The 24,282-nt window shown below is 43.8% G+C and overlaps 2 protein-coding genes across 4 annotated transcripts in view; one reads left to right on the top strand and one right to left on the bottom strand.

The window, feature by feature from the left end:
* Positions 1-16,817, bottom strand: part of LOC141117443 (serine protease inhibitor A6-like) — a 99,797-nt gene extending 82,980 nt beyond the window's left edge. For both annotated transcript variants that reach the window (XM_073610303.1, XM_073610302.1), the window contains exon 1: positions 16,692-16,817. The gene's annotated coding sequence lies outside the window, so the exon portion shown is untranslated. The remainder of the gene's footprint in view (positions 1-16,691) is intronic.
* LOC141117444 (serine protease inhibitor A6-like) overlaps positions 1-24,282 on the top strand; it is a 31,870-nt gene that overhangs the window by 963 nt on the left and 6,625 nt on the right. For both annotated transcript variants that reach the window (XM_073610307.1, XM_073610306.1), the window contains exons 2-4: positions 7,514-8,179; positions 13,973-14,243; positions 23,017-23,164. In XM_073610307.1, the coding sequence (XP_073466408.1) occupies positions 7,537-8,179; positions 13,973-14,243; positions 23,017-23,164 (1,062 nt within the window). In that variant the 5' untranslated portion in view covers positions 7,514-7,536. The remainder of the gene's footprint in view (positions 1-7,513; positions 8,180-13,972; positions 14,244-23,016; positions 23,165-24,282) is intronic.

Here is a 24,282-nt window from a genome sequence, read left to right on the forward strand (position 1 = left end):
CTGCTGTCCACATCTTTGCTACCATTCATTACCGACCATTGGCTTGTTCCTCGGCTACACTTCTGCTTGATCCCAACCTACACCTAGTACTTGGCCCTGTTTTGCTCACCTCTTAGTTGGGCGATCCTGCAGACTGTGATCTGGTGCTAGCACACAGAAAAACACATTCCCACCATCAGAAGTGCTGGTGAAGACTGGTTAGTGCTTAGACCCTGCAGCTTGGGTGAGCCCGCGTCATTCGCCATGGTGACCTGCTTGCTTGCTTATTCCTGCTGGTCGATGGGAGCATCTCTGCTGCTATGGCTACTGGTCTTTGATCCTGACCCCTGACTGTGACAAGGTCATTGGGACTAAAAGAGGTGGGTACAGCACACCGTGCTAAAATGTCCACATCTGCCCCATCTACCCAGAAGGTATCCATGTGATGAAGAACCAGACAAATTGTTTAGAGGATTTCTCCTCTTTATCAAGTACAGTATATCACAAAAGTGAGCACACTCCTCACATTTTTGTAAATATTTTATTCTATCTTTTCATGTGACAACACTGAAGAAATGACACTTGTCTACAATGTAAAGTAGTGAGTGTACAGCTTGTATAACAGTGTAAATTTGCTGTCCCCTCAAAATAACTCAACACACAGCCATTAATGTCTAAACCGCTGGCAACAAAAGTCAGTACACCCCTAAGTGGGCCTAAAGTGTCAATATTTTGTGTGGCCACCATTATTTTCAAGCACTGCCTTAACCCTCTGGGACATGGAGGTCACCAGAGCTTCACTTGTTGCCACTGGAGTTCTCTTCCACTCCTCCATGACGACATCACGGAGCTTGTGGATGTTAGAGACCTTGCGCTCCTCCACCTTCTGTTTGAGGATGCCCCACAGATGATCAATAGGGTTTAGGTCTGGAGACATGCTTGGCCAGTCCATCACCTTTACCCTCAGCTTCTTTAGCAAGGCAGTTTTCATCTTGGAGGTGTGTTTGGGGTGGTTATCATGTTGGAATACTGCCCTGCTGCCCAGTCTCTGAAGGGAGGGGATCATGCTCTGCCTTAGTATGTCACAGTAAATGTTGGCATTCATGGTTCTCTCAATGAACTGTAGCTCCCCAGTGCCAGCAGCTAATGGTAGAGACGCTATAGTCAGTCCAATGCCCAGGAGAAAGATGGAAAAATATGGGGCTGTGTCAGTGGTGGCACTAGAAGGAAAACATGTCTCTGTGTTAGTGATGTCACTGGATGGAAAAACCATCTCTGTGTCAGTGTTGTCACTGTGGTAAGAGAAAATGTCCCAACACCTGTGGTTTTACTGGAAGGAAAAAAATGCCCCTATGTCAGTAGTGACATTGGAAGGAAAATGTCACTACATAGGTGGTGTCACTGTACAGAAAAAATGTCTATGTGTTGTTGGGGTCAGGCCCATTATTATAAAACAGAGGTGGTATAAATAAAGCAGGACTGGAGCAAAAGATTACTCTTGGCCTAATGCTGCATACACACGAGCGGACTTTACGGCAGACTTTGCCCGGCGGACGGGATTTCGTCGGACAATTCGATCGTGTGTGGGCACCAGCGGACTTTGTTTTCTCAAAAGTTGGACGGACTTAGATTTGAAACATGTTTTAAATCAATCCGTCGAAATCGAGTCCGGTCGAAAAGTCCGCTCGTCTGTATGCTAGTTCGACAGACAAAAAGCCACGCTAGGGCAGCTATTGGCTACTGGCTATGAACTTCCTTGTTTTAGTCCGGTCGTACGTCATCACGTACGAATTCGACGGACTTTGGTGGATTGTGTGTAGGCAAGTCTGTTCATTCATAAAGTACGTTGAAAAGTCCGCCGGGCAAAGTCTGCCGTAAAGTCCGACCGTGTGTACGCGGCATAAGACTCAGGAAGCCATACCTGAGAGAGTTGCTGATCTGAAGTTTCTTTTGTGAGAGAAAGAAAAGGTTGCATGAAAAATAAAAAAAACTGAAAATAAATCCTTGCCATCCAGGCACTAACTAAACATTTCAGGTTCCTAACTCACAGGTGAAGGGCTTCTCCCAGTCACCCACAAAACAAAGATAATACAAACTTTTCTTTCTCTCACAAAACAAACTTCAGATCAGTAGCTCTCTCAGGTATGGCTTCCTGAGTCCCAGGCCAAGAGCAATCTTTTGCTCCAGTCCTGCTTCATTTACACCACCTGTTGGTGGACACAATGGACTGTAATATCTGGTCCGGAACATACCTGCTAAGGTGGTTTGTAAAACCTGGACCAGATTCCACCTTAGTTCCCTGCACATGAACGCATGCGAAGTGAAACATAACGTCCATCGATCAGCTCACCTTTCATAATGTCACAATAGTTACATAGTTACATACTTAATCTAGTTGAAAAAAGGACCATCTAGTTCAACCAACATAGAAAAAAAAATTAAAAAAGGACACACACTCACAAATTGAAAGCTGATCATATCCCCCTTATGTAAAATAAAATAAATAATACTGGGAGTATGCCATAGGCCCCCTAACCTGAGGGAGGAAGTGGAGACGGATCTCCTATCACAATTTGGATTAGCAGCAAGGATGGGAAGTGTCATCATAATGGGGGATTTTAATTATCCAGACATAGACTGGGCGGAGGGAACCGCACATTTATCTAAGGCTCGCCAGTTCCTTAATGTCTTGCAGGACAATTTTTTGGGTCAGATGGTAGACGCACCAACTAGAAATAAAGCATTACTGGATCTACTGATTACCAACAATACAGACCTGATCACGGATGTGGAAATACGGGGCAATTTAGGGAACAGCGATCACAGGTCAATTGGCTTCAGTATAAATCACACAAATAGGAAACATAAGGGGAATACAAAGACACTGAAATTCAAAAGAGCCAACTTCCCTAAACTACAAACCTTGCTAAAAGGCAAAAATTGGGATACAATATTAGGAACAAAGAACACGGAGGAGAGATGGGTTTGCTTTAAGAGCATATTAAATAAGGGCATTAGCCAATGCATCCAATTGGGTAATAAATTTAAAAGAGCAAACAAAAGACCTGGATGGCTTAACTTCAATATAAAAATGCATATAAAAGCAAAGGAGAAGGCCTTCAAAAAATACAAGGTTGAGGGATCATCATCAGCATTCAAACTTTATAAAGAATGCAACAAGAAATGTAAGGGTGCAATAAAGATGGCTAAGATAGAACATAGCGGAGGAGAGCAAAAAGATAGCAAAAAAATCCCAAGAAATTCTTTAAGTATGTAAAAAGTAAAAAAGGGAGGACAGACCATATTGGCCCCATAAAGAATGAGGAAGGACATCTGGTTATAAAGGATGGTAAGATGGCAAAGACATTGAATTTATTCTTCTCCTTCACAAGGGAATTGGGGGGCTTCAGTAAGGAAGCACCTCCATGGCTAACAGAGGACAGAATTAAAATTAGACTTGGGAAACTTAACATTAATAAATCCCCGGGACCAGATGGCTTGCATCCGAGGATACTTAGGGAACTCAGTCAAGTAATTGCCAGACCATTGTTCCTAATTTTTACTGACAGTCTACTGACTGGAATGGTACCAGCTGATTGGAGAAAAGCCAATGTAGAACCAATATTTAAAAAGGGCCCAAAATACATCCCTGGGAATTACAGACCAGTAAGCCTAACATCAATAGTATGTAAACTCTTGGATGATAAGGGACTATATACAAGATTTTAGTAATGAGAACGGTATCATTAGCAGTAATCAGCATGGATCCATGAAGAATCGTTCTTGCCAAATCAATCTATTAACCTTCTATGAGGAGGTGAGTTGCCATCTAGATAAAGGAAGGCCCTGTCACGTACCTTACAGCGGAGCCCGAAATGATGAGGGTGGCCTCTTGCACGGTTCCGGTCCAAGCACCCCTGGTGGTGGGTACAGGGAGTGCGAGGGCAACGAAAGGGTGCAGGTGCCTGCAGGCAGGAGGCTGGAACTTGGAGATATTGGAACCTCTGCTGAGGAGATGTGGAAACTGATCACCAAACTTGTTCAGCGGGAGCCAGATCAGGATCAACTGCAGAATCAGGAACAGGCAGGAGTCGGCAACAGGCTGGCAGTGGGGTACCAAGTCAGAAGGCAAAACCGTAGTCAGGAACAGGCAGGGGTTGGCAACAGACGGGCAGCAGGGTACAGAATCAGGAGGCAGAGCCGTAATCATAAGTTCAAGCCAAGGTCAGTATTGCAAGTAGAGGCAGGTTCAGCAGGCAGGGGAGATCCAAGAGAATGGTCAGAAGATAGCCGGGTTTTCAGGAACAGGGTCAATCAGGCAGAGTAACAACAGGAACACAGGAACACGCTGAAGACAATCCAGCACTGATGCTAGGCAGACTCTGTTTATATAGGGTGCTGTGTGCCAGGATTGGCGCCAGCGTACGTGCGTACGCGCATGCGCATTACAACTTAGCACATTGGCACATGCGCGTTAGCACATTAGCACTTTGGCACATTGGTGCATGCGCGTTAGCATATTAGAGCTTTGGCACTCGCGGACGCGCCTTAGCGCGCGTGCGCATTTGCATAGAGGTGCCATTGTGCATGCCCACCCTGGATCTCATTTGCCTCTGGCTATGGTTCCGTGCATGCACCTTGGCATTAGCAGAACGAGGATTGGCAGCTGCTGCATGGAGACGGGTGCTTGCTGTGTGAGTTCTCTGACAGGCCCGTAGATGTGGTGTATCTGGATTTTGCAAAAGCATTTGAGACAGTTCCTCATAAACGTATACTGTACAAAATAAGGTCCGTTGGCATGGACCATAGGGTGAGTACATGGATTGAAAACTGGCTACAAGGGCGAGTTCAGAGGGTGGTGATAAATGGGGAGTACTCAGAATGGTCAGGGGTGGGTAGTGGGGTTCCCCAGGGTTCTGTGCTGGGACCAATCCTATTTAATTTGTTCACAAATGACCTGGAGGATGGGATAAACAGTTCAATCTCTGTATTTGCAGACAATACTAAGCTAAGCAGGGCAATAACTTCTCTGCAGGATGTGGAAACCTTGCAAAAAGATCTGAACAAATTAACGGGGTGGGCGACTACATGGCAAATGAGGTTTGATGTAGAAAAATGTAAAATAATGCATTTGGGTGGCAAAAATATGAATGCAATCTATAGACTGGGGGGAGAACCTCTGGGGGGATCTAGGATGGAAAAGGACCTGGTGGTCCTAGTAGATGATAGGCTCAGCAATGACATGCAATGCCAAGCTGCTGCTAACAAAGCAAACAGAATATTGGCATTAAAAAGGGGATCAACTCCAGAGATAAAACGATAATTCTCCCGCTCTACAAGACTCTGGTCCGGCCGCACCTGGAGTATGCTGTCCAGTTCTTGGCACCAGTCCTCAGGAAGGATGTACTGGAAATGGAGCGAGTACAAAGAAGGGCAACAAAGCTAATAAAAGGGTCTGGAGGATCTTAGTTATGAGGAAAGGTTGCGAGCACTGAACTTATTCTCTCTGGAGAAGAGACGCTTGAGAGGGGATATGATTTCAATTTACAAATACTGTACTGGTGACCCCACAATAGGGATAAAACTTTTTTTGCGGAAGGGAGTTTAATAAGACTCGTGGCCACTCATTAGAATTAGAAGAAAAGAGGTTTAACCTTAAACTATGTAGAGGGTTCTTTACTGTAAGAGCGGCGAGGATGTGGAATTCCCTTCCACAGGCGGTGGTCTCAGCGGGGGGCATCAATAGCTTCAAGAAATTATTAGATAATCACCTGAATGACCGCAACATACAGGGATATACAATGTAATACTGACATATAATCACACACATAGGTTGGACTTGATGGACTTGATGGTCTTTTTTCAACCTCACCTACTATGTAACTATACTATATGCATTTATACATGGTGATCATATCCCCCTTATGTATTTATACATGGAGATCATATCTGGCCTGGCAGCTTCACAGACGTCTCTTTACTGCACATCCGTGAAGTATGCTGCGCTTTGTGAATGGCCCGGCAGAGTGGGAAGGAGGAGGGGGGGCTGAACCTCTGGCTGAGTTTGCTTGGCGAACTCAATCAGAAGTGGGAGCGGGTACCCTCACCCACGAAAGGTGCCAATTGTGGCAGCGGATGGGGGGGGGGGGCATGTGGCGCTTCCCCTTTTGGGTGTTGCTCCACTTTAAACCTCATCTGCCACTTAGTTGCCTAATTAGACAGAGCATTGAGGTCGGATTGTAAATTGGAGAAATCCTGTAAGGATGTTATTCCACTGCATAGCTTGGTGTAATTTGCAAAGACTGAAATCCCAGACCCCATATCATTTATAAAGATAATAAAAAGTAAGGGTCCCAACACTGAACCTTGGGGTACACCACTGATAACCTTAGACCATTCAGAGTAACAATCATTACCCACAACTCTCTGAATTTGGTGTTTTAGCCAGTTTTCTATTCATTTACAGGCTGCTTTTCCCTTGAGCCTTGAGTGTCCTAAACCTAAAAAAAGCCCTATCAACATATAATCAAATAAAAAAAAGAAAAACCCCAAAATCCCCCCGCCCCTTAAAAAACCCTCTTTGTAAGGGAAGTCTAGTAAGAAATAAGAGCAAGAGCTTGCGATCAATTGTATTACTGACACAGATAAGTCATAATAAAGACTGTTGGGTTGAGGGTACAAACAAGACCCCACCACTGCAATTTACCAATGTAAATCAGTTTGTCAGCTTTCCCTATCCTGGACTACTACAGACATCCCCCAATCTCAATAACATAAGAGGGGGGTGTTCTGTAGTCCAGTAGGGAGAACTGGGAAGGACTGAAAACAATTCTAGGGATTTGAGTGCAGCAGAGGCAGCAATGGCAGCTCACTGAAGGAAGTTGGGAGCCCAATGGATTTCTGACAGATTAACAATTTTAATAAACCTGCAGCATTCTAAAGTGACAAAACATTGGGAAATGTGGATGTATTTCAAAGATTTAATGATTTTTTTTTCTACTTATTTTGCCCAGACATACATTTTAAGGCCTCCATGATGATATTTAGAAGTCTTGAGATCGTGTCATGTCACACTTATGCCCCGTACACACGGTCGGACATTGATCGGACATTCCGACAACAAAATCCATAGATCTTTCCTGACGCATGTTGGCTCAAACTTGTCTTGCATACACACGGCCACACAAAAGTTGTCGGAAAATTAGATCGTTCTGAACGTGGTGACGTAAAACGTGTTCGTCGGGACTATAAATGGGGCAGTAGCCAATAGCTTTTGTTTCTTAATTTAATCTGAGCATGCGTGGCACGTTGTGCGTCAGATTTGTTGTCGGAAAATTTTATAGCAAGCTCTCAAACTTTGTGTGTCTGAAATTCCTATGCAAAATGTGTGATGGAGCCTACACACGGTCGGAATTTCCAACAACAAGGTCCTATCACACATTTTTATCTGGAAAATCTGACCGTGTGTACGCGGCATTAGTCTTATCGGTGGTTGAAAACAAAGACTCAACTAACTCATTGTCATTACCTGCAGGTGAGCGTCTATACTGAGCAGACATGAAGTTCCTCCTAATTTTGCTTTTGCTCATCCCAGTCATAACTGCTTCAGATGAACACAAATCTAAATCTAAAGAGTCCCATGAAGATACCGAAGGTGGAAAGAAAGCCCAAGCGCTAAAAGAAGCAGTAAAAGGAAATACTGAATTTGCCTTTAATTTCTTCAAGCATCTGGCCTCTGTGTCTTCTCAGGGCAAGAATTCACCACCCAAAAATATTGTTTTGTCACCTTTCAGTATTTCTTCTGCTTTTTCCATGCTGTTGTTGGGCGCCCAATCAAAGACCCACCAGGAAATACTGGAAGGATTGAGCCTAAACATCAAAAACTCCACAGAAAGTGAGCTCCACCAGGCTTATTCCACTCTTCTCCATCTGCTGAATGAACCAAAAAGCAGCCTTCAAGTTGACATCGGCAATGCCCTCTTTGTACAGCAGACACTGACCTTGCTGAAGTGCTTTGAAGATGATTTAAAGAATCTTTATCATGCTGAAATTAGGAAGACCAATTTCAATGACCCACAAGAGGCTACAAAAGAAGTGAATGAATATGTGAAGAATAAAACTGAAGGCAAAATTAAGGAACTCGTCAAAGAATTTCCTGCAGATACTAAGTTGGCCCTGGTCAACTATGTTCTGTTTAAGGGTAAGAAGAGAGCCACAGGATCTGGAGTAGATGATTATATATGTAGTGCTACCCGAGGAGAGGCTGCTGTAGATTACCCCAGGTCTTACTTGCTAGCACAGAAGCTGCTAGTCACAAGAACAGTTCCATGCACACTGACAATACAGGCTCAGTCTAGGGGATGTCAAACAAAACCAAAGAAATGTCTAAGCTCAACTTACCATCCAGCCTGTGACTAAATTACCCTGTCTAACAATATGCATTATAAACAGGGGTTTAGTCTGCACACATTTGCAAATACATGCAAAAACTACAGAGCCCTGTAAAGGCACCCCATTTTCTGTAGTCCCAACTTAAAAATTTGAGAGCCACCACAATGGAAGCATTGGTGAGGCAACACAGTGGATACCTTTGCTGTCATAGTGCTATGTGCTGGGTGTCCAGTGCACCCCTGTGCCTTTAAGGAGGGTTGGGTTCCCACCAGGCTCACCCGCCCTCTACCTATCCATTATAATGCATGTGCTTCCACTGTGGAAGCTCTCAAAGCCCTTCCAGTGCTCCTTGCTGTGGAGGCCAGTTATAGGTGGGGCAGTGGCCAGTTGTTTGTACTGTTTAAATACTGTTGAGACAATGCAATGGACACATTTGCTGCCATAGTGATATGTGCTGGGTGTCCAGTGTGCCCCTGTGCCTTTAAGGAGGGTTGGGCTCCCTCCAGGTTCACCTGCCCTCTACCTATCCATTATAATTCATGTGCTTCCACTGTGGAGGCTCTCAAAATTTAGAGTTAAGACTACAGAAAACAGTGTGCCTTGATGGGACTCTGTAGCTTACGCATGTAATTGCAAATGTGTGCAGACTAAACCCCCGTTTTTAAAGCATATTGTCAGACAGGATAATTTGGTTGGTTGCAGGCTGGTCGGCAAGTTGAGCTTGGAAATTTCTTTGGTTTTGTTTGACATGCTTCTCTCTTACAGAGCTCCTTGCTGTGGAGGCCAGTTATAAGTGGGAGGATAGCCAGGGTTATGCACAGGAGATCAGAGAAAGACAGTCCGTTAAACAAGCCGGGGTCAAATCAGGAGACGGGCAGAAGACAGGTCCAGAAATATATAAACGGTATGGTGAGGTTTTGCTTCCAGAGCTGCTAAAGACGCTGGGATGGGCATTAACCAATGGGAGACTGCCCACCTCAATGTCAGAAGCCACTATTGTTGTTATACCCAAGGAGGGGAAAGATCAACTGGAAGCCTCTTATCGCCCAATATCATTATTATGTTCGGATGTAAAAATACTGGCCAAAATACTAGCAACCCGCTTAAATGGATGTATCCAGACTCTTATTCATCCCGATCAGTTGGGATTTATTCCGAATAGGTCAACCAGCATTAACATTAGAAGAGTCTTTTTGAATACGCAGATTCCAACTGACAACGGCGGCTCCAGGGCCATTTTGGCCCTAGATGCAGCCAAGGCCTTCGATAGCCTAGAGTGGGACTACCTACTCAGAGTGCTCGTGACATTCGGGTTTGGCCCATCCTTCATTAGCTGGGTGAAAATACTCTATACTGACCCAAGAACTAAAATAAAAATCAATAATGAGTACTCTGATTTGTTCCAGTTGGAGAAAGGTACAAGACAGGGTTGCCCCCTGTCCCCCTTACTATTTGCTCTTGCAATGAAGCCGTTAGCAGTTATGACTAGATCTAAGCTAGATATGCAGGGATTTCGGAGGCGGACAGAAGAGGATAGGAAAGCACTGTTTGCAGACGATGTCCTTTTTTTTCTCTGAGCTGTCCAAGCATCATTAAAAACAGTGATACAAATGGTTGGAGAGTTTGGACGATTTTCTGGCCTGGTTATCAACTGGGATAAATCGGCCTTGCTTCTAGTAGACCCACTTGGTAGCCAGATACCGTCGGGAACTCCCAACCTAAAAGTTAAATTATAAATAAATAAATAAATAAAGATAAATTAAAATATCTGGGGGTTTGGGTTGCCAGCGATATAAATCTCTATCTTAATTATAACTTAGTCCCTCTACTACTTAAATTGAAACATAAGGGAGATATCTGGAGTCGAGTCCCCCTATCTATAGCAGGACGTTGCAATTTAATCAAGATGATATGGCTGCCCCAGATACTATACTTTTTCCATAATTCCCCAATTTTGATAGGCCGAAAGTGGTTCAAAAGAATAGAATCCCTGTTTAAGGTTTTAATTTGGAAAAAGGGCCAATCCAGAATTAGTTAACAAACGATGCAGTTGCCGCTCAAAGAACGGGTTATGGCGGTTCCACACCCGAGGTCATATTTTTTGGCATCTCAGCTACAGCATTTAGCGGGTTGTGAAGCCCCTAGAGGGGGGAATTCCAGCGCTAGGATGATGTTGATGGGGGCCCCACATAGTACACTGATAGAGGTCTAATGCCCCGTACACACGGTCGGACTTTGTTCGGACATTCTGACAACAAAATCCTAGGATTTTTTCCGACGGATGTTGGCTCAAACTTGTCTTGCATACACACGTTCACACAAAGTTGTCGGAAAATCCGATCGTTCTAAACGCGGTGACGTAAAACACGTATGTCGGGACTATAAGCGGGGCAGTGGCCAATAGCTTTCATCTCTTTATTTATTCTGAGCATGCGTGGCACTTTGTCCGTCGGATTTGTGTGCACACGATTGGAATTTCCGACAACGGATTTTGTTGTCGGAAAATTTTTTAGCCTGCTCTCAAACTTTGTGTGTCGGAAAATCCGATGGAAAATGTGTGATGGAGCCTACACACGGTCGGAATTTCCGACAACAAGGTCCTATCACACATTTTCCGTCGGAAAATCCGACCGTGTGTACGGGGCATTAGAGGCAGACTCATTTACCCATAGATGCCCGACGATAAAATTAATTAGCAAAGTATGGCAATCAACGAAGGTTCTACTGGGATATAGAGGAATATCAGAATATGTTCCTCATTGGAACAATAGAAATCTTGTTGAATTAAGAGACATAGAGAGGTCTACTGAATGGGTGAGCCAGGGTATCAATCGTCTATGCCAATTATATGTGGGCAATACTAAGAAAACATTCTTAGATTTGAAACAGGAATTTAATCTACCAAATAATTCATTCTATAAATACCTCCAAATCAGGCATGCTGTCCAGAGGCAGTTTAGGTCGCAGACAGTTGAATGGACCCAGATTCCCATCTTGGCACAAATAATGACCTTAGATTCAACTAAAGGTTTAATCTCTGGGTTATACGCCAGATTAGAAGCTAGAGCAATAGATCGAGCAGGTTCTTCTAGGAGTAGAGAGAGGTGGGAGAGAGATGTCGGGCCAATGACTACAGTGGAATGGGAGGGGATCCTTAAACAAGGAACACTCGTCTCGATCTCTCCCTCACAGAAGGTATCCCACCTGTTCCTAATTCATAGAGTATATTATACCCACAAAAAAATGTTTAAACTTGGGTGGCGACAACATGATCAGTGCCCTAGGTGCAGGGCATCTGGGGACTTTAGTCACATGTTATGGAAATGTCCAAAGTTATTCAGATACTGGATGGAGATTGTAGATAGGATAAACAAAACCTTTAAGACTGCAATTGAGCTGACGGTTAAGACCTGCCTACTGGGGAATATGGAGGGGGGTAATGTTCCGAAGGACACCACTGAAGCAGTGCTAAGATGTCTATTTCAGGCGAGGAAACTAATTGCTCTGCACTGGCAAGCTCATAGCCCCCGTCTGTAGAGAATTGGGTCGCGACTATTAATTTATTAGTAGGGAACGAGAGAGTGATTTTTATTAGACAAGGTAATTATAGAAAGTTCAAGAGAATGTGGAGACCCTGGCTGGATAAGTTGGGATAGCCCTTGTAAGGTGAGAGGGGTATATAGCATTCCCCCCTGCCCTCCTTTTGTTCTCTCCTTTTCTTCCTCTTTCCCCTTTTTTTTTTCATCTCTCTTTCTTTTTATTGAGTATCTTGCACGCCCCTATTTCTTCTCTTTAGTTGTTATATGGTTGAAGACCGAGTGGTGCAGAGGTGGGGGGTGGTTAGGGGTAGAGAGCGTGGGAGCGAGCAGTTAAAGTAATAATAGAGTGTTACATTACAATATATGACACCATAGTCCACGATGTATTTTTTTTTAACATTGCTTTGTTATTTATGTAACAATATTTTAATGAATAAATAAAGAAAAAGTATTAAAAAAAAAAAAAAAAAAAAGAAGACAGGCAAGCCGAGTCGTTAACAGGTATTCACAGCAAGGTTTCACAGGAACAAACACACTAAAGAAACGAAGATCAGCCAGCAATCACAGAGGGTAGCTACTGAAGCTCCCTTATAAAGGCCGCTTGGTGTCAATCCAGGCTGAGAGCATGCACATCAGTGCACTTGCACATACCCATGCGCCTGCACATCCATTATGCCTCCAGCTTGCATTCCTGCCATGTAAGGCACTGGCGGGTCTTCATGATGGGTCAGTATCCTGACAGTAAGTCTTACTAACAATGTCCCAGGTGCTGATTGCCACCTTCCATTGTTAGTTCCTCATTGGGGGAGATAAAAAAAAACTTTCTCCATACCAGGACTTCAGAACAGTGCTCTCCTGCAAAATCCTTTAGCAATGTTCTCCCAGCCCTCGGGCCCAGCTACTGATGAGGTCCTAACTGTAGTTCCCATCTCACTACAGCTGCCTCCAGGGGCAGCAGGCCAGGAGAATAGGATCCTATTAGCAGGGGAAGACCTTCTTGTAAGGCCTCCCTTCCATATTTATCACCTCCCCAGGCACCTTCTAGGAATTGGCTGAGGCGGGATATATTTATATCATATATATGTGATATAATATTTATAATATTCATATCTGAATATTTGACTCTCCCTGCTCTATATTCTGGAAGCTTCTCTCAGGAGAAATCAGACACCCAGCTTAGAAAGCCCAGACCAGACAGAAACAGATCATTGATCCACTGTTTACACTGATTACAGTGAAGCCAACAACTGAATTTAGCCTTATAGCCTAACTAGAGAAGGGTGCTACACATATCAGTTGATTCCAGGGTTGTCAACCCTGCACATTTTTCTGCTGCTATATAGCAAAACACACTCCCTTAATTAATGGAGTTAAGGAGGGAAGAGATGTTCTGTAGTCCAGTAATGTTGAACTGGGCAGAGCTGAAAACACTGCTTGAGGTTTCAGTGTTTTAGGAAGTAGATTAATGATGCTAGAATCAATAATGATTGACACTTCTATGTTCAAATTTTGGCAATATTATGTTGTCCCTGTGGGGTATCTGGATGATAGGTAGGCAGCTGCTTCATTTTTTATTATTTCCGAATCTCTGAATTTCCGAATTTTTGAATTTACAAATTTTCGAATATTCGGAAAAATTTGTTAAATGGGTTTTCTTTAATTCGGATGTTTCCAAATTAAGGAATTTGTTGAAATCCTTGGGATAACAGCCAAGCAGCTTTTTAGCCACATCGGTTGTTATCCCAAGAAAGCCAACCGCCGGCTCTAAAAAAATGGTACGGGGGGGTCATGCATGCAACTGCAGGCATCACCCCAGTACAAACCCTTCAAGCTGAGGCCGCATATTTGCATCCGGTAGGCGGGAAGGGCTTAAAGAGACAAAACATGGGAAATGTGCCGGTATTGTTGAGATATATTGAATATGCTTTTTTTTCCAAACGTTCGCTTTAATGCCACGAAAATGTTTTATTTGGGGCATCAAATCAAATAATTTTATTAGTTTATTCATCCATTCACCAGAGATTTTATCGGATCTAAAACACATACATGTTTTATGTTATTAGGAAAATGGCAGGAAACTTTTAATGCAGCATTTACAAGTACCCGGAAGTTCAAGGTTGATAAGAACACAACGGTGGATGTTCCAATGATGCGTAGAACGGGTCAGTACAACATTTACCGTGACACAAAGCTTCCTTGTACAGTGGTGGAGCTTCCATACAAGGATAACGCATCCATGATCATCGCCATGGCTAACCCGGGCAAGATCCATGTGGTAGAGCAAGGATTGTCTGCTGAGACCATACAACGATGGAGGACATCATGGAGAAAAACGTAAGAGGAGAACACTGCAGGCCAATGTAAAAAAACCTAAACTTTGTTTACATGTTTATGCAAATTTAAAAACCATTTTCATATAATTGTATAACATGTATCTGTATTCTGACATGCCATATGCCAGCTGAATATGGAAATTGAACTTGCTGGCCGAGCATGTATACACTCATTTAGCTTACAGGAGAAAGACAGCCCAAGACAGACATCAGCAGTGCTGTGATGTTGACTAGTATTCTAAAGGGTAGGAGGGAGGCAGAACAAGAACAGGAAGGAGGTGGGAGAAGGGCAAACAGGAGGAAGAAAGGGAGGCAGAAGGTGGAACAAGGGCAGGCAGGTCAAAGTCAGACAGGAGGTGGTAACCTTTTACCACCTCCTGCCTGACTTTGACCTGCCTGCCCTTGCAGGAGGCAGGACAAAGACAATTAGAAGGTTTGACAAGGACAGACCAGAGGCAAAACAAAAGCAAGCAGAATTTGGGACAAGGGCAGGCAGGAGGCAGGTCAAATGTAGGCAGAAGGATGGAAAAGGCCAGGCAGGAAGCAGGACAAGAGCAAGGAGAATAAGGGAAAAGAGCTAGCAGGAGGAAGGACAAAGGTAGGCAGAAGGTTGAACAAAGGCAGGCAGGAGTCATGGCAAAGGCATTCAAATAGTGGGATAAGAGCAAACAGGAGGAAGGACAAAAGGTAGGCAGTTTCTTGAACAAGGACATGCAGGAGGCAGGACAAAGGCTTTCAGATAGTGGGACAAGGGCAGGCAGGAGGGATGATAAAGGCATGTAGGGGGTGTGACAAGGGCAGGCAGGAGGCAAAACAAAGGCAGGCAGTCGCAATGGGCAAGGGCAGGGCCCACAGGCATGATGTGAAGCTTTGATGCCATTGGATCATTATGACACTCGGGCAGCTGGCATTGTCAGAGAGGTTGGGGATTACAGCATCTGTGTTTTTTTCCTTGACAGGTTTATTTTTTAAAATGGTCATGCACATTACATTTTAAGTATACATTCTTTTTAGATCTGCCAAAAATGTTATGGGGAAAGTTATAACTTGGTTATAGATTGAATGGATTGTTTAGGTAAGCCTCCGCACTACATAGTTGTATTTAACTATGGAGGGGGTCCTGTTTAAGTTCACCTTACATATTTTTCTGTAAAGGTGAACTTACACTTTAACTATGTTTACTGCGTGGTGCTTTACTGCTTTGCAGGGAAACAAAAACTGGCACATCACCGCTGTCAGAAGAGAGCTTTGTGTGGTTTACATGCACAAAGCTCTCTCCTGTAACTCATTCTAACGATCGACTGTGCCATAAATGGGTGGTAATTGGATGGATTCAAGCCTCTAAGGTGTGCAGTACCGCATTTGGCCAGAGATGCGGGGGGCGCCGGTGACACTCGGAGCCGTTCCGAGACCATTCGGAGCCGCTCGAAAACACACGGAAACCCGCAGAGTGTCTCCAAGTGTTTACGAGTGTCTCAGAGCATCTCCGAGTGTCTCCGGCACCCCCCCACCTTTGGCCACATGCGGTACAGCATACAATAGCAGTCACTGTGGAATGGATTATCTGAGTTTCCATTGAATCCTATGGGTAAACTCACTTTGATATACGAGTGCTTTGGAATACAAGCATACTTCTGGAACTAATAATGCTCATAATCCAAGGTACCACTGTAACACTGTACCTTGGATTACGAGCATAATTCATTCCAGAAGTATGCTTGTAATCCAAAGCACTCGTATATCAAAGCGAGTTTCCCAATAAGAAATAATGGAAACTCAGATAATCCGTTTCACAGCCACTACTTGTCTATGCAGTACTGCATGTGGCTAGAGGTGCGGGGGTGCCAGAGACACTCGGAGACGCTCGGGAACTGAGTGTTTCCGAGCATTTCTGAGCATCTCCGAGTGTCACCAGCGCCCCTGCACCTCTGGCCAAATGCGGTACTGCACACCCCAACAACATGAATCCTGCTCGTCTTGCGAGACAGCCCTTGCAAAGTGAGTCAGGATTTAAATTTTTTTTTTAAACAACTCATATTGTGAAATGCCCGTAAACCGCGTTACTCGCAATCCGAGGTTCCACTGTACATGATTCTGCGCAGCCGTCCCGCACTGCAGAAGTAAAACTACAGTGTGCGGTCGGCAAGTGGTTAATGATAAATTGTCCTGTTTTCTTTCTAAAGCTGGGTGTTCTGTTCTCGCTACACGTTTGCTCCTGGTGTGTATGTAGCTCAACATACAGTTTAAACCTTAAATCCTAAAATAACCAGACTGTCTGTAACCTTGGATCTTTATTACAATGAACAGGAGGTGGCCATATAAGAATAGGATGTACACGTGCGTGTATGATATGGTGAAACTAGAAATAAACAGATAAATGAACATATAAGAATTACATGAACATAAACAAATGTCTACTAGGTATACAGGTAAACAACCTTTATCATACCAGCGATGCTGCCTTAGAAGGATCAGGATTTTCCTCTGAAACATGTGGTGCAGGCTCAGCTGGCTCCATGCAGTCTGTCCCAATGGAAAAGATTAAAGAGTTGTAATAGCAAGTGGAGCTAGTTCCTAGTGACATTTCCTAGGAAATGTGTATTAACCATAGAACACTGCCATCAATAGTCTTTTGTTAAGAGTGGCATCTAGTGGACAATGTTGGTATTCCAAGTCCAGAAGATATTTTTTTTTCCTTAAAGGTTGAAGGCATGACACTCCCCATCTGGTATCATCAGATGCCACTATTTATTCCTCAGATGACAACAACAAAATTAGTTCAGAAACTGGTCTGAGGAACAACTTTGTCTCCTTGTTTCTATGAATCTTGACTTCTACTTTTCTGACCTTTCCATCCTCACTTGGAAAGGTATTGGTGATGAGACCCGAAGGCCACTCATTTCTTTGGGACTGACAGTCCTTAACAAGAACAAGGTCTCCCCCTTTTAGGTTGTTGTCTTGCCATTTAGTATGTGGCTGTAAAGTGGAGAGTTACTGCTTCCTCCACCTGTCCCAAAAGGTATTTGCCAGACTTTGTACTTGTCTGGCGCAAGTCTTTGGTTGCGAAATTCCCATGGGGAGCACTGATTACTCCAGTTTTCTGTGTAAGGATACAGTCGATCTCCTTAGCATAGGCTTCATGCTGTACAGTGCGGATGATAAGATCCTGAGACTGTTGGAGCTCTAATGCTGAACTGATCCTTTGACAATGATGCCATCCTTTGCGGTCACAGCTGTTTAAGTCACCTTTGAAAGAGTGAGCTATAGGGATAAGACAAGAAATAGCTTGAACGAGTGCCTTCCATTTTGAGAATCTGTTAAATCTGTTAGATTTAAGTTGGCAGTCTGAAGTTGCAGACTGAAATGTCGAGATCTCAGGACGGATGTCAGTATCTGAGTCTGGATCTACTAGTTCAATGGTGTCACTCTTAGGAACGGTCTGTTCTGCATTGTACAAGAATGCAGGTCCTGTAAACCATGTTGTGTCTTTAAGGTCACATGCAGCAACAGCTCTTGTAGCATGGTCTGCAGGATTATGGTCAGTAGGTACGTACCGCCATTGTGTTGGACGAGTGGATCTCCTAATCCTCAACACTCTGTTGTTGACGTAAACATAGAAACGTCTGGTCTCATTGTAGATGTAGCCTAGCACTACCTTGCTGTCAGTGTAGAGCTGGATATCTTTGAGGTCAATGTTCATCTCTGAGGTTATTAGTTCTGCTAGTTCAACAGCTAGTACTGCAGCACAAAGTTCCAGCCTAGGTACAGTGTGCTCAGGGTGTGGAGCTAGCTTTGCCTTGCCCATGATGAATTCTACATGGCATCGTGCTGTAGTGTCAACAGTTCTTAAGTAGGCCACAGCAGCTATTGCCTTGATAGAAGCATCGCAGAATATGCAAAGGTTTTGGCTCTGTGTCTTTGTAGAGGGTATGGGAGCATATGGGCGTGAAACATGGAGATCAGATAAGACCGATAGAGAGTTCCTCCACTCTACCCAAGAGTTCCTCTTATCAGGGGTTAGTGGGGCATTCCAGTCGGATGTTTCACGAATCAAGTCTCTAAGTAGGGCTTTACCATGAATTGTAACAGGTGCCTCAAATCCTAATGGATCATATAGGCTATTTATTGTGGACAATACACCTCTGCGAGTGAAGGGCTTTTCTTCTCCATTTATTTGGAAGGTAAAGGAATCAAATTTCAAGTCCCAAAGTAGACCTAGACTGTGCTGTACAAGTAAAGAGTCTGTACCTAGATCTAAGTCCCTTAGATCATTAGAATGGTCTTGATCAGGGAAAGCTTCCATTACCTCTTTGCTGTTGGAAGCAGTCTTGTGAAGCCTGAGATTAGAACAAGCGAGCATTTCCTGTGCTCTCTTAAGAAGACAGATTGCAGACTCACTGGAAGGTAAGGATTTCAAACAGTCAAACAAGTTCAAACAAGTTTTTATTGCTTTGTATCTGAGCCATACTCAAGTTCACCTTCTTGGGCGGAATGTCTGAATCCGTAGATAGCGACTGCAGGTGAAGGGCTATTGCCAAAGATGTGTACCCTCATGCGACACTCTGAGATGTTTTTGGAAGGGTCATTGTCTCTGAACCAAAGGAAACTTAGGAAGTTTCTGTCTTCCTCTCTGACCAGGAAGCAATGGAACATCTGTTGGATGTCAGCTATGAAGGCAAAAGAATCTTTGCGGAAGCGTAAAAGCACTCCCAGGAGTTTGTTGTTGAGGTCTGGCCTGTCAAGAGGACATCGTTCAAGGAGACACCCTTGAATTTGGCACTACACTGATTTGACCTGGCTTTTTAGGATGGTACACTCCGAATATAGGGAGGTACCAACACTCTTCAGAGTCTTTAAGTGTGGGAGCTATCTCGGCGTGACCGTTCTCAAAGATCTTCCTCATGAAAGAAAAGAAATGTTCTCTCATCTCTGGCTTTCTTTGTAAATCACGTCTAAGGGAAGCGAAATGTTGTAGCACTTGTTCTCTGTTATTGGGTAAGCGTTGTCTCTGTGGTCTGAAGGGAAGAGGTGCGACCCAGCTGTTTTTGCTATCTTTGACTAGTCCTTGCTCCATTATTTCTAAGAACAAATAAGGGGGGAAAAAAGAAATGGGACTTTAAATGGGACGTGAGGGAAGGTTCACGCCCCCATCCCTGGCAACATAAAAATGAAGGGGGAGGAAATGGTGGAACCAATCAGATTCACACAGGTTCAAACATGAATATGTTTATTGGTGAACCAATGATCAGCAATAACAACAAACAACGTAGCATAGGCAATGTATAAAAATAGAGCAAATAAATATATGCAAAAACCTGGCATAAACAAATAAGGTAATACAACATAATCCCTCATGGCAGACAGGTCATGTAGAGTGTTCTCATAAGAGCCAATAAAAGATGGTCATGAAGTGTTGGATGCCTCAAGGTGGGCTCGACGCGTTTTGTGGACTCATCTCCACTCGTCAGGAGCTAGGAGACATCCAAGTTCTATAAAAAAGTATATAAGATCCATTTTATCTGGTGTATTCACCCATATAGGGAGAGTAGAGGGATAGGTATATGAAATAATTGGCGATGCCAGGATTTACTCACATACAACCGGTAATGTGATCAAATGATGCCCACACGCCGGGGGTCCGCAAAAAATTATTTCTAAGAAGAGTTTGTCGGCAATAGACATTGCCACACGATTGTCATCTTTAGTTCTTTGAAAGACTGTGCACCCTAAATGGTCTCGGTCGCTGTCACAGGCAAAGTTGTCACTAGTGGGGCTTGTGAAGGGACAAGACAAGTGGGTGGTGTAGGCTGATTCCTTAACAAGGAAATTGTTGTAGCATGGCTGGAAAAGAGAGAGACAGCCATTCTGTAGGGTATTTGTGAGCATGCTGCTAACGGAGTTAGGTTTGTGCACACTTCCTAGACAGACATCTCTGATGATGACCAATCCAAGGTCTAACCTCTGAGCATAAGGAGCGTTGTTGGGACCATTAATTTGAGCTCTTGATTAGTGGACTCATAAGATATCTCTCCCAGAGAGTAGGATAGCCTGAGGGTCAAGTTTTGGTATCAGATGCGCTATGCGTTTCAAATGTGGGTGATGAGCAGCCACATCTGGTGTAGGAATTTCAGATCTATGGTCAGGGATCTGGTTGCATTTGATAAGAGTTGGCAAAGACAAGCATAATTGTCCGTCAATGCTCAACTTGGTAGATGGATGCTCTCCTCCCTGCCGTCTCCACTATTCCTGCACAAGTTTTTAAGGAGTAGGGGATGCTGGGGCCTTTAATGCCAAAGATGTCAAAGAAGGTTGAGCTGGCTAATGACTTGTTACTTTGGTCATCTAGACTTGCGTAAAGCTTAAAAGCTTTGTCTTTTTGGCCTGTTAGGTAGACTCTGACTAGGCAGATTTTGGAACAGGACCTACCACCTATGACTCCTTTGCAGACCTCTGTACATTGTGAAGTGATCTCTGGTGTAGTTGTAATGGTGTGCTCTTCCTCCCCGCCATGCTTACTAGTGCTGAGAGTGTGTTGTAAAGTCCATGTAGCTGACCCAGGATGTAAACCTGTGTTGTGATCTGAGCTGTCACGTTCTGTGCATTTTAAACTGACCTTAAAGTCCTTGGCGAGGTAAGATGTTGAAGAGCAGCACCTGTAGCAGATGTGGTTCTTCTTGAGGAAGGCCTTGCGGTCCTGCAGGGTTTTCTCTCTGAAGGTTCTGCATTTTAGGAGAGGATGTGGCTTCCGATGCAAGGGACACTGCTTACTAGGATCTTTGACCTTTGTCTCCGAGTTAGAGAAGCTGGCAGACCTGTAAAAAAGAATCTGGAGGAGTCACGTCAGTTTTGTGTACTGTTACTGGAGGTTTGCCAGGGTTAAGTCCCGAAGGAGCAGCACATGACAATGTAAAATCAAAACTTGGATCGTTCCTTGTTTTAGCTTGATGACACACAAAGTCCACAAAAACAGAAAAAGGGGGGAATGGAACATCATGCTGTCTTTTAAATCGGGATCCATGTGTAATCCACTGCTCTTGGAAGTTATAGGGTAACTTTTGTACAATGGGGTTGACACCTCTGGCTGTGTCAAGGAATGTAAGTCCTTGTAAGTCCCCCTCGGATTTAGCTACTTGAAGTTCCATTAGCAAGTCACTTAGCTCCCTAAGTTTGTGGTAGGCTTTGTTAGGTATTTTGGGGAAGTTATCAAGTGATTCGAGTCTTTTGAATAGTGCGCTTTCTACTGTTTCTGCTGAACCATAACACTCATCAAGTCTATCCCAGATCGTTTTAAGACCAGTGTCTGGGTGGTTTTTATTTATTGTCCTGATTTGCCTGGCGTGCTCGGCAGACTCATTTCCAAGCCATTTGATCAGGAGGTCTATCTCTTCACTGCAAGACAAATCTAAGTCTCTGATGGCATTTTGAAAGGAAGACTGCCAGGCTCTGTAGCTTTCAGGGCAGTCATTAAACTTTTCAAATCCTTTGGTGACTAACTCCCGTTGTGCAAAGAACCTTGCAAAGTCAGTGGCGTCTTGGTTAGCCTGCTGTGTGTTGCCATGGTGAGATAGCTGTGTGTAGTCATACCTTTTGAGGGTGTCAAGCCAACCTCTGTCATACCGTTCTGACTTGGACGTTGGTTCTGGAGGATGATTAGAAGGCTCTGTTATCTCACGTGTAGGGAGTCATTCGTAGGAGGTGTCACTTTGCATGGATTTCTCCTGTTTGCAGGCTTGAGACTTGTCACTGACTTGCGGCGGTATCGTGTAGTGTCTCTGGCTTGTCTCTTTGATGTCATCTTTGTCAGGCTTAAAGTGTTGATTGATGTAATCTGAAGTTCGTTGTAGAGAATCTTGAGTTTCAGCTTCTGGGTCGAGAATATTGCTGCGTCTGCTGCATTCATTTCTCGGGTATACAGCTAGTTCTAAGGCCTCTGCTTCGACTATGGCGGCTGCTTCTTCCTTCTCTACAGTGAGTTTCTCTAGGGCTACTTCCTCGGTCTCTAACTGTGCCTTTAGCCTCACTTTCTCCTTTTTAATCTGCATTTCTTGCTCAGCAAAGGCTGCTCGGGCCTTGTCGGCTTCAGCTTTTGCACATGCGATAGGGAGTGCATTGCTTGTGGAGGAAGATCTAGAGGAGCCGAAAACTTGGGACCTTGACTTGAGTGAGGATGCCTGGCTATGTGGCATGTTGCTTGCAGGAATGCTTGACTGTGTAGAGACGTATTTCCATATGCAGGTGACTGCGCTGACAGGGTAGCGGGCCCCATAAACAAATATCTACAAGGTATACATGCAAACAATCTTTAGCATATCAAGAATAGATAGAATACATAGAAGAATCAGGATTTTCCTCTGAAACATGTGGTGCAGGCTCAGCTGGCTCCAAGCATTCTGTCCAAATGGAAAAGATGAAAGAGTTGTAATAGGAAGTGGAGCTAGTTCCTAGTGATATAACAGGAAATGTGTATTAACCATAGAACACTGCCCATCAATAGTCTTTTGTTAAGAGTGGCATCTATTGGACACTGTTGGTACTGCAAGTCCAGAAGATATTATTTTTTCCTTATAGGCTGAAGGCATGACACTGGGTCATATATGGCTCTACAATTGTTTTGGTGGATCAGCAGGTCTACGGGGGTCTCATCTGCAGTAGGGGTGGATAGAGAAGGGGGTTGAAGTTGTCCTTTTTTTTTAATCTCAATGATTGTTGCAGCTATCAGCATTTTCCAGTTCTCATAAGCTTCATTGTTTTTGTTTTGTTTGTTTACTTCACAGGACCATTGAACTTTCTGTACCCAAATTTAATATTACTTCCAAAATAAACCTGAAGGATGAGTTACCTAAAGTTGGCATCAGAACCCCTTTCACCGATGAGGCAAACTTCTCCGGAATCACTCACAATTTAAAGCTTAAAGTGGGATCGGTAAGAGTCCATTCTCTTCATTATTCCTGTTATTGAGTTTATATTTGGCCCATAAACATGATGTCACCTCTGACCTACTATCCTCTAGACATGCCCAATTTGTTTCGTTCTGAATTCCTTTTTTAATGAATTTCGTCAAAATTCTTTAATTTGGAAATATCCGAATTAACAAAAACCTGTTTAACAAATTTTTTCAGAATATTTGTAAATTTGAATATTTGAACATTCAAAAACCCGAAAATTTGAAAATCTGAAATAATAACTAACTAATAATAACTTAACTATCACTAACTAGGGATGAGCCAAACACCCCCCTGTTCGGTTCGCACCAAAACAGGCAAAAAAATTTGTGCGAACACCGTTAAGTCTATGGGACACGAACATGAAAAATCAAAAGTGCTCATTTTTAAAGGCTTATATGCAAGTTATTGTCATAAAAAGTGTTTGGGGACCTGTGTCCTGCCCCAGGGGACATGGATCAATGCAAAAAAAAGTTTTAAAAACGACCGTTTTTTCGGGAGCAGTGATTTTAATAATGCTTAAAGTGAAACAATAAAAGTGTAATATCCCTTTAAATTTCGTACCTGGGGGGTGACCCATGTGTCCCAGCAGACAGCGTGGTGGGGATGGGAAGAGGCATAGACTCCCGTGGAAGTGGGTGCAAATACCTCCTTAGCAAATGTAAGAAACCCCCCCCCCTCTCGTTTTTAGATTTTTTTTTTTCATACCTTTTTCTTGTATTTTCTTCTGGACTTCTGTCCCACCGGCCGCGGTGAGGTATGTCACTTCTATGGGTTTTTTTTGCCCTTCCTTCCCCCGTCGCCTTCTGGGTCCCACACAGTGGCGTCTGCAGCTTTCATATTTGGGGGGGGGGGGGGCATATGGGGGTACAGGGACAAAAGAAGGGGGGCAAACTATAAAACACAATTTATATATCAAGAATAGAATGCACTCCAGAGGTCTTGTTAGAAAGAGAGATGTTAGCTAAACATTGCAGCTGCAAGAAACCACTTCAAAGCGTATAATTGTTCTTTCAATGTTGGGCTAACATACATGCTCTTCAATGCCACCTATCAGTGCCACCTATCATTGCTCATCAATGCTGCCTACCAGTGCAG

Source organism: Aquarana catesbeiana, linkage group LG13 (genome assembly GCF_042186555.1).
Source record: "Aquarana catesbeiana isolate 2022-GZ linkage group LG13, ASM4218655v1, whole genome shotgun sequence".
Taxonomy (NCBI): domain Eukaryota; kingdom Metazoa; phylum Chordata; class Amphibia; order Anura; family Ranidae; genus Aquarana; species Aquarana catesbeiana.